General features: G+C 54.0%; 4 protein-coding genes across 4 annotated transcripts in view; 3 read left to right on the forward strand and 1 right to left on the reverse strand.

Annotated features, from left to right (window-relative positions):
- GUITHDRAFT_119816 (hypothetical protein) overlaps positions 1 to 1,483 on the forward strand; it is a gene marked incomplete at both ends in the record, with an annotated part of 1,562 nt that extends 79 nt beyond the window's left edge. The window contains 5 exons of the mRNA XM_005820939.1: positions 1 to 152; positions 212 to 956; positions 1,006 to 1,100; positions 1,139 to 1,213; positions 1,304 to 1,483. The exon at positions 1 to 152 is cut by the window's left edge and continues 79 nt beyond it. Coding sequence (XP_005820996.1) covers positions 1 to 152; positions 212 to 956; positions 1,006 to 1,100; positions 1,139 to 1,213; positions 1,304 to 1,483 — 1,247 coding nt within the window. The remainder of the gene's footprint in view (positions 153 to 211; positions 957 to 1,005; positions 1,101 to 1,138; positions 1,214 to 1,303) is intronic.
- A 2,364-nt stretch (positions 1,484 to 3,847) lies between these two features.
- Positions 3,848 to 4,804, forward strand: GUITHDRAFT_119817 (hypothetical protein; the record flags this gene model as incomplete). The annotated part of the gene is made up of 1 exon (XM_005820940.1): positions 3,848 to 4,804. One exon carries the CDS (start codon positions 3,848 to 3,850, stop codon positions 4,802 to 4,804), a length of 957 nt encoding a protein of 318 aa, XP_005820997.1.
- A 1,946-nt stretch (positions 4,805 to 6,750) lies between these two features.
- On the forward strand, positions 6,751 to 7,635 carry GUITHDRAFT_155877 (hypothetical protein). Its single transcript, XM_005820941.1, has one exon. The coding sequence runs from the start codon at positions 6,756 to 6,758 to the stop codon at positions 7,509 to 7,511; it is 756 nt and encodes a 251-aa protein (XP_005820998.1). The 5' UTR covers positions 6,751 to 6,755; the 3' UTR covers positions 7,512 to 7,635.
- A 279-nt stretch (positions 7,636 to 7,914) lies between these two features.
- GUITHDRAFT_147529 (hypothetical protein) overlaps positions 7,915 to 9,880 on the reverse strand; it is a gene marked incomplete at both ends in the record, with an annotated part of 5,324 nt that continues 3,358 nt past the window's right edge. The window contains 7 exons of the mRNA XM_005820942.1: positions 7,915 to 8,091; positions 8,323 to 8,352; positions 8,403 to 8,433; positions 8,756 to 8,802; positions 8,855 to 8,875; positions 9,368 to 9,466; positions 9,790 to 9,835. Of these exons, the coding sequence (XP_005820999.1) occupies positions 7,915 to 8,091; positions 8,323 to 8,352; positions 8,403 to 8,433; positions 8,756 to 8,802; positions 8,855 to 8,875; positions 9,368 to 9,466; positions 9,790 to 9,835 (451 nt within the window). The remainder of the gene's footprint in view (positions 8,092 to 8,322; positions 8,353 to 8,402; positions 8,434 to 8,755; positions 8,803 to 8,854; positions 8,876 to 9,367; positions 9,467 to 9,789; positions 9,836 to 9,880) is intronic.

Here is a 9,880-nt window from a genome sequence, read left to right on the forward strand (position 1 = left end):
GCACCTCATTCTCCAATGCGAGCATAACAAACAAATTTCAAAACTTTTGCCTCAGAGATTCTTTTGACACCCATGACCCCAAAGCGTCTGAACTCCGACTCTCCTTTCTCAAGAAGAGGTCCAAGATCATAGAAATCGTCGCAGCGAAGGATGTGATGACCACTCTCTGTTTCTTCTCCTTCCTGCCTCTCACTATGCTCTTGCTTTCCAGGTCATCTTTGCCCTCACAGCCGCAGGGACGTGTGTAGCCTTTAAGAGGAGCTGCAAGCAGCAAAACCATCGCCTCTGCTTCCTCAACACTTCTCCCTTCGAAGTCATCCGCAGCTTGTTCTACAACAAGACCAACAACTCCATCATCACCGTCTCCGTGTACAAGGGCGACAACTTCTCCTCCTTGGTATGCCGATCGACGTCTGTGGAGTACATCAAGCGGGGAGAACCCTCGGCTGGCTTCCAGCTGTTCGAGAGCGAGTCGCTCAAGTACCCTGGGTTTGTGGAGTTTGACGATGTCAACGGGAAGGTGCTGACGTTTTCAGCTTCGGAGAAAGTCTACAAGATCTGGGACCTGAAGAACTACCAGCCTCTCTACTCCATCACCGACGAGCTTGTCCACGAGATCAAGATCAGCCCAGGCATCATGCTTCTCATCTACCAGAAGTCGGCGGACGGCGGGCACGTTCCCCTCAAGGTCATTGACATCGAGAACGGCAGCGTCCTGCAGTCCCTCAAGCAGCCTCTCCATCGCACGCGCAAGATTGACTTCATCGAGCAGTTCAACGAGAAGCTGCTGATCAAGCAGGAGGGAGAGCCGCTGCAGATCGTCGACATCAGGAATGGAGAGCGACTAGAAATCCCTGCGACCAAGTTCCTCACGCCCTCCGCCTTCATCTTCCTGTACGAGGTTCAGCTCTTCCTCGCCTTCAGACACAGGCATATCGCTGTGTGGAACTTCCGGGGTGCTCGAGCCTGCAAGTCCCTCGGTTGCTCACTGAAACGCTATGGCAGGAGAGATGGTCACACAGTTTGAAGACCACACGCTGTGGAACACGGACTGCAACACGAACAACATCTACATCACGAGCCATCAGGCGAGCAAGCGTGTCAGGATGTACGGACGTTGCTCATGTTTTGAACTCAGGACCTTATCATCTCTTACTGCAAGCCAACGAGGTGCTCGGACACAGACTACAACCCTGCACAAGGATGTATCCATGTAAGTTCATCTCCTTCCTCCTCTTGCTGTGCCCTTGGAACGGTGGTCTGCGGTGCAGTCCTCTCCATCCTCAGTAACATGGACTGCCAGGTGTCGAACATCGTTGACGGCCGATCTCTGGCTAGAATCCAGCCTGGCATTGGCCTGCAACAACAACAACAACAACAACAACTAGCACTCAACGACGTCACCTCGCTTTTCTACAACGAGGAGTACAACGAGATCTACACGGGCAACAAAGATGGACACCTGCATGTCTGGAGCAACTGATCTCAAGTTCGCCCGTGAGATAATGTTTTTGTAGTTTGCACATGAAATGAAATGAACGTCCCCAACATAAGACACGAAGGGCAGGGGTTTCAGTGTCACTATTACCATCGTGCTTGTTTAATGTAGTACTTTACGTGTTCTTTGTTTTGTTTGTTCCTCGTATCATAGCGAGCAAGCACTTATCTGGCCATACCCTTCCATCATCCATACGCAACTGGTTGTTTACTGGCATCACCTGACTTAATACCATAGCAGCATATACCTCCTAGACTCACTAGTCCCTGAATGCCGACATTTGTCCGCCCCTCAGCACACATCGTCTTCTCCCTCTTCCGTCCACCAGCAGTACCTCTAGGCCTTCGACGAGCTTTCATGCAGTTTCAAGATCATAATTCATGTTCTCCAATATCTCTTGACCGTACAGCAAACTCAAGACCCTAGTATCCTTTTCATCATCTGAGTCTTGTGCAAGATCTTGAAAGAAGTTCTTACGTTGGATGTAGCTGTTTCCGACGAGCTTGCAGTTCCGCCAAGTAAGCCATCTGCCGCAGCAAAGATAGCGGCATCTATCAGGGAAGTGCAAGGCTACTGGCTATGCACCATGGTATCTACATAGAGATGCGAGCTATACACCATGATATCAACATAGAGATGCGAGCTATACACCATGATATCACCAAAGTCTCTCGAACTCAGTGTACCGTGTTATCAGTGAGCCCTCCGCTGACCCCGTCCTGCTGACAGTGATCGGAAGCATGTCACTAGTAGTCGCTTTCGTTCCCGTTCTTCACGGTCTGCCGCTATTTTCAGGTTGGGCTACCTGAGTTGCACATGGTTGTCCCGGAGACTGATCGCGGCATTTGATCACCATTGATCCACTTGATCACCATTGATTCGTGACTCAGTCTCATCATCCGATCCCGTCCCATCCCGCGAGCCCGTTCAACGGTTGAGTCCGACAGTACGGTCGCAAAGTCTCGGGTTGGTGACTACTGATGACACGAGCCTGTCACGTCGAGCAAGACGCACTACTACTTGACTTGAGTGAGTCCATCAACAGTTGAGCGAGCTGAGCCGCTTGACTCTGATCGGACAGCCTGTCAGGCTGCCACGGTCCGATCAGTTCCCGGCGGACTCGGACGCCGGCGTGACTTGAGCCAACGGTGGCACTAAGGCTATCCCGGAGTCCTGGCGACCGTACAGTCACGGTCTGAGCCTCCGAGGGTCGTGCCGCGTGCCGCGAGTTTATTCAAAGGCAAAGAGAGTCGAGGAGGCTTGACCCTGACCGTGACTGTCGCACAGGCCATACGGCTAGAAGAGAAAAGACAGCGAGAACCAACTTGAACTTGAAACCCCAGAGTCCTGCAGTGCCAACTACCGTACCGTGATACCTTCACTTAACAGTGCGCCCGCAAGACTATTCCCCCGGGCCATGCCAGCAATCATAGGGGCTGTGCCACGGCCCGGTGGCAAGCGGGCCGGGCCTCCTCGCCGTCGGATCGGACTCCCCGGACGTACGTGACTCAGTGACCGTACGCCCCGTCCGAGTCTCAGTACGGTCCTGATTCAACACGGCCCCGGCCACCTTTGAAGGACTCAGTGACAGGCTACCGGCGTGACTGACTCACTTATGATCCGGTCCGATCGGAATGGCCGATCACTGATCCGATCAATATCTCCGAGTCAAGTCACTGACTTAAAAAAAAACCTCGGGATTTTTTTGTCTCGATTTTTCGGAAGTCTCATTTTTACCGGCGTGGCGGGCCATGACACAGTGTCGAGTACACCACCCTACCCCCTCTTTTCCGATGTTTGCAGTCTAATTTCATGGGGTACCAAAAGGCCAGAGAAAGAAGTCACCGATGAACTCTGGCTAAGTCACATCTCCTGCCGGACTTGTAGAGGGCAGGCTCTCATGCTGAGCTTCTTTCTAAGTGAGACTCTAATGCATAATGCTCAAGCCCTCTCCCCCGCCCCTTGCTCCCGCCCTTCGGAAGTTCCGAGTCCCCACGCTAGAATGACCAGGTATCAAGAGAGCGCATGTCAGTTGTAAAACTCTGATCCGATCCGAAGAAGCCGATCATGAGACAAGGCAGCGAGAAGAGCGTGCAAGCATTATGATAGCATCGCATGACAGCTTCATGTCGACAGCATACTATGATAGCATGACAGCTTCACATAGACAGAAGCATACTGACAGTATAGGACCATTCCAGTACGACTCGAGGGCTGCCTGAAGTAGAGGATCGACTGTTCAAGAGGGCCGAAGGGATGAGAGAAAGGAGTCTGATAGTCCGAGACGAGAGCTGTACCTGAGCTGTCAGATCTGATTTATATGCAGGCACAGAGAGTTTGAAAAACTGCATGGCCATGTGCAAACAAAATGGTTTCAACGCATACGTACCCCTCGCTGCCCTCCCCCCTCCCTTGCCCGCAATCTGCGTCCTTGTGGACGTTCGTGCTCGCAGTCGCGTCCTCCTTGCCAGCCCTCAGTGGATCTCGCTCTTCGGCTTTAAGCTCGACTCAGACGTCGTCGGGCACAGCCTGAGCGACCTGCTCCCCGACCTGCCCGTGCTGCATCGGCTGGTCAAGGAGGGCAGCATGGGGTACGCGCGGGAGGGGTACGTGAGGCTGGGGCAGCAGGGGTCGTTCCGGGTATCCTGCAGGCCGGTGGGGGGGGACATGGAGGACGGGGACCCTGTGGGGTGCGTGCTTGGGTTTAGGAGGACGCGTGCGGAGGAGTTCGAGCGGGGGATGCTGGAGACGCGGGAGGCAGTGGTGCTGGTGGGGGCGGACGCGGGGCTGACGATCCTGGGGTACAACCAGGAGGCGCTAAGATGTGTTGGGCGAGAAGGGGAGCTGAATGGGAGCGTGACGGAGCTGACGGAGGAGAAGGAAGACGGGGAGAGGCTGGCAGAGGTGTGCCGGAGGCGGCTGAGGGAGGAGGAGGGAGCGGAGGAGGCGACCTGGGAGACGGTGTGGGTAGGGAGGTCGAGGGTGAAGGTTTATCCGGTGGCGCTATACTCGGGGAGCCGGGGGAGGCTATGCGGAGTGCTGCTGTACATGCGAGAGGATAAGGGGATATGCCGAAGGACGTCGAGCATTGCCAATGTGTGCGAGGCGAAGTGGGAGGTCCGAGAGGACAGGAGCTCTGTCAGAGGAGGAGGGGGGAGACAAGGGAGACAGGTTGTTGTAACACCCGTCAAGTGGTACATGCTTCATGCGCTGGGAGTGGTGTTGATACTATTGGGCGCATGCCTATTAGTCAGCTTTGAGCAAGAAGGGCAAGACGAGGGTAGGGTACACCTATGCTTGTATTAAAGTGAACTGCCTTGCTGCTGGAGAAGCCCTTGCCTTTATGTGTAAGTTGTGCTGGGGAAGTGCATGTCATGTGCTAACTACATGAGCAACCGATTAGACGGTATCCGATGATCAATTTGCAAAGCCTCTGATTGTTTGATACTCACGCCAACATTGCCCGGATATCTTCGCAAAAGCCTTGGCTCAACCCAAGTTCTACGGCTGTTTTCTTCCGACCCCCGCTGGCTTGTACCGCCGGAGTCCGATCGGATCTCTCACTGTCAGTGAACTTGGGAAGTTCTCACTGCCCGGCGGGCCGCGGGCCCCCCGGGCCCAGAGTCACTGTGCCGCGTGACCGTCGGACTGCCGCAGTGCCGCGCCGAGTCAGATCATCAGTCTCGGACTGGAGTCCGGGCGCGGCAGGTGACTCGAACGGCGTCGGAAAGTCTGAGCCTAGTACGCCGGGTACGCCGTGTCGCCAGGTTCAAACGGTTGCCCGGTGACCTGTGCCAACGGCACGGTCGGAACTAAGTTGAGTCACTTCCGGGGACTCGGGACTGGGATGGGCCCGGCGGCCCCCGCGTGCGGGCCGACCCGGCGTACGGTCCGAGGCTCAGCCGGCGGCCGCCCCGCACTGCACTGCCATCGGCCTCAGCAGCGGCGGCACCCAGGGCCACCGGCCCGGGGTACTATGACCGGGCCGGGCGGTGCCCCCCGCCCCGGCGCGTCCAGTCCGGCCGGCGGGCCGCACCCGGGCCGGGTACGCCTGCAGTCCGTCCGCTGTCGGAGGGCCTCCCCACCGCGCGGCGCCGGCCGGCGGCCGGGCCACGGTCACAAGTTACCGCAGTACTCTCGGAATTAGCCAAGTTGAGTGAAGAAGGCTAAAAGCGCGCCGGGGCGAGTCACTGCAGTGACTCGGTGGCACTGTGCCACGGTGACTCGGCGAGTCGGATCATCATGCGGATCCGACGATCGGACGCGCCCGTCGCCGGTGCCGGCAGCCCGGCGGGCGGGCCCGCGACCCGGCCGGCCCGGCACTACAGGCGGCCCCGCAGGCTGACTCCCGACTCTATCATACCGGTAGTGATCCCGCGGCCACGTGACTGGCCCCGGCGGGCGCCGGCGAGTTGAGTGAAGGGGCTGCAAGGGCCCATGAGCCCCGGGGGTCTCCCCTTGTTTACTTCACTCATGGCTCATGTCACCAGTATAACATGAAGCGTTTCACTCGATTTTATGTCATCTCTGTCAGCAAGATCACATGGGACTGACGGGTGTGCTCCCGAGACTGTCTGTCCCGCAGATCCCGCCCCTTACCCCTTCCGAACACGCAGACCATGAAGGGGTCAAACAGTAGTTCCTAACCATGTGTGATTTTCATTATAGTGAGACTTAATAGATCGCTGCTCTAGTACCCCACCTTGTGTTTACTGTTTCGTGGAAACCGGAGTTTCGCGCTCACTAAAACGGTTTTTGAGTTTAAATGTGAATTTTACAGCTCAGCTTGGTCACATGGCATATCTTCTATAGCCACGGAGCTTGGGGAGTATTGAATCCCAGGGGTGGGGTGGGTCTGAAGACCCAGTGGATGGGGTAGTGATATGAGAAAACAAAGGGAAAGTTCAGGGTGGGGGTGGGAGATTTGTGGTTGTCTGAAACGATGCGGTTCAGGAGGTGGGGTAGATGGACAGAAGGTCTTATTGAACAAGGGTAGGGGGTACCACCATAAAATTGATTTCTGAAGTGGGGTGGGCCCAGAAGTCTGTCTGTTGAAGTCAGTGGGCATAGTGGTACATGCTTGAATATTTCCTATTAATAGGAATAGGTAATATAGGGATAGTCCCTACATAGAGGGTGAAGTCTAAGAGGTGGTAGTGTGAAGTAGCAAGGATTTGAAAAGTAGGGGGTAGGGGTAATAAGAGGTGCGGTAGGGTCTAACATGGACATAGTAGAAGGAGCAGGAGGCCGATCGCGGATGCAGAACAGCGGGAAGCAACAAGAAATGGCAACAGCGGTAGCAGCGAACAGCCGGTTCGACATGTCCAGTATCAAGGACGAGGAGAAGCTGGAGCTCGATAGAGCTGATGAAGGGAAGTTTGAGGGGAGCAGCAGAAAGCCTGAATGCGAGGGTATCGATGCCACCAAGAGTGGTAGGAGCGGGTCCATCGTTGGGCTGTCCGAGGTCGGGAAGGTCGGACTGATTGATGAGACTGAAGCCGATGTCGATCAGAGCACCACGTTGCAAGGTGGTGGGGACGAGGAGAAGCCAAAGAAAGCTCCTGCCAGGCCAATGATAAGACGAGCCAATACCCTGCATGTCGACTCGCCGAGTGCAGCGATTACCTCGGCCCCTGCCCCTGAATGCTTCAGGGGGATATGCGCCGTTATGGGGATGTGCATATGTAACATGAAGGACAGAGCGCAACCCACCATCGCCTCCTCAAAGCTATGTCAGAACTCGTTCAGAAAGCTTGCGGTCGAGGCTCAGGAAGCTCCTCCTCCTGAGGTCGAGAAGCCTGTCAGACCCGATGTGATCAAGGAGAAGGATGGGGATAAGCTTGTGGACGGGACTAAGGAGGAGGAGGGAGGGGAGAAAGAGGAGGAGGGTTCTGGGAGCGAGGAGAAGGGAGCAGAGGAAAAGGCCGGGGAAACAACACAGAATTCCTCAGTGGGGGGAGGAGCAGAGGAGAGTGTCAATCTAGTGGGGTCAACGGTGAAAGGATTCTTTTGATTCTTTTGTGCAAGTAGTACAGCTAGATTTTGTTAGCTGGTCTTTTTTTTTGATTCTTTGATTCGCTTGTATTCTTTCAATCAGGATGTAGGAAAAAAACGCAATGAACGTTGAAAACTTCCTCAAGCAACTTGTCATGATCTACCTTGTACCCGTCGTGCTGTATTTCTCTGCAGATCAACACAGTTAGCTCAGAACTCCACATAACAGCTCTAACTCTCATGCCATGTTAAATATCATGTGCCTGCACAAGAAATGTGCCGTCCATAAACTCAACATCGATCTTCATTCTTGTGTCTATCTCCATCCAATCCCTCTAGTTCTTGTATCAGGTACCCTGATCTGTCCTGTCCTGTCCTGTCCTGTTCTCTCCTGTCCTGTCCTGTTCTCTCCTGTCCTGTCCTTACTTGTCCTGTCCTGTCCTGTCCTTACTTATCCTGTCCATCCCCGTCCTGTCCTCCCTTGTTCTCCCCTGTTCTGTTCTGTTTTGTCCTATCCTCCCCTGTTTCCCAACTTCTTCCTCACCAAGTTTGTTTCTAAGTGAAGGAGGGACGTAGGCGACAACTCGCGTTCCAGACTCCTGGAGTCATGCCGTGAGTAGTGGAGGAAACGAGGAAGGAGAACGGAGGGAGGAGGAGGCAGCAATGGTACTAGTAGTAGCAAGCAGCAAAACAAGAAGCAGCAGTATTAGGAGTAGTAGTGGGAGGAGGAGGAGAAGTAAGAGGAAAAGAAGAAGGAGAAGGAGAAGGAGAGGGAGAAGGAGAGGGAGAAGGAGAGGGAGAAGGAGAAGAAAGAAAAAGTTATTGAATACCTGAAAGTCTTCTTGGATGATCGTCCCAACCTGAGTAGCACAAACATGGGAAAACCAGGAGGCATGCTGCAGGAGTTTACCTTGTGGATTTCCGCCAGAAGGTCAGAAGCACTGCGGAAAGGTTAGAAGGCGAGGAGAGAGGAGGAGAATAGCAGATGAGAGAAGCAGGGATGAGAGGAGGGGGAGGAGGAGAAGGGGAGGAGGAGAAGACGAGGAGATGATGATGATGAGGAGGAGATGAGGAGGAGATGAGGAGGAAATGAGGAGGAAATGAGGAGGAGGAGGAGAAGGGGAAGAGGAGAAGAGGAGCAGGAGCAAGGAAGATGTTGAAGAGCGGGAAAGAGAGGGGGGGTGAGGGTAACTAAGAACAGTTTGAAAGGTCAAGTCGTGTGAGTTATGATGCAGTAATGAACACACAAGTCAGTCGTGGTACCTGTAAGGGAGCAAGCATTCGATCATGACGGAAAGTTGAAGCAGGGCCTGAGGTGCAAACAGTTATCAAAGTTTGAGGAGAGGAATTTAACGTCTTTACCTCTTCCACGATGTCCAGCAGCTGAAGTGAATGAAGTGCGTAAGAGGAATAAGAGTTAGGAACGGAGGGACAGGAGCAGTGGAGACGAGCAGGAAGATCATCTTCATCAGAAGCAAGATCATCATCTTCTCCTCTGATGAAGATGATGATCTTTTGATGAAGATGCTGATGAGGCATCATGAGCAGACAACAATCGTTCTGATCATTCTGCGCATGTAAGGAATAGCGAACAACAGTCCGGCCACATTTCAAACGGATCATATGAACATAGAGGGGGAAATGCTGTAAACCAGGAGGAAATTTGGCTCAAGAAATGCTGAGCAAGAAATGGCAAGAAATACCACCAAGTCTCGATACAACCTCACAACAGTACTACAACAGTGGAGACAGAGACAGAGACGGAGACAGTGACAGAGACGGAGACAGAGACAGTTGAAGCTCTTTCAACAACCAGCTCACAAAACTCAGATGTAGTCAAGAACATCTCTAACAACTCATCGTGTGTCATGTCACCTCAGCCAGTCCGTCCCCTGACTTGGCAGACGTCGCTACTGTACACTCCGGGATAACTCGTTCGTGGATGCGAAGCCATGCTGGGCTTTCGATCTTCTCCTAGAAACGAGAGCGATAAGAGAGAGGTGGCAAGGCAGAGGAAGGAAGAAGGGAGGGCAAGAGAGGGGAGAGGAACCAAGACGAGGTGAAGGGGAGGGCAAGGAGCAGAGCAGCGAGTACAGAGCATGGCAGGATAACGAAAAGAAGGCTCAGGAGGAGGAGGAGGAAGTAGACAGTGAGGGAGGCAAGAGAATTGTAGGATAGCGAATGTGGAGGAGTTGAGAGCAAGTAGACCTTATCGCAAGCATCCATCTTGTTCAGGACGAGGATCTGGAGACTCGCTGATCTCAATGTCTCCCCGTGCAAGAGAGCTTCACTTCCACCTGCGGAGTGTCTTCCAACATCAGCTCCTCGATGATGTTCTGGACGCTCCATATCTTGCACGCGAACGAAAGTCAGGAGCACAGAGGGCAG

The sequence above is a fragment of the Guillardia theta genome, assembly GCF_000315625.1.
Source record: "Guillardia theta CCMP2712 unplaced genomic scaffold GUITHscaffold_159, whole genome shotgun sequence".
Taxonomy (NCBI): Eukaryota; class Cryptophyceae; order Pyrenomonadales; family Geminigeraceae; genus Guillardia; species Guillardia theta.

Excerpts from the sequence above, each read along its gene's own strand:
- GUITHDRAFT_155877 (XM_005820941.1), top strand. The coding sequence starts at position 6,756 with ATGCAGAACAGCGGGAAGCAACAAGAAATGGCAACAGCGGTAGCAGCG.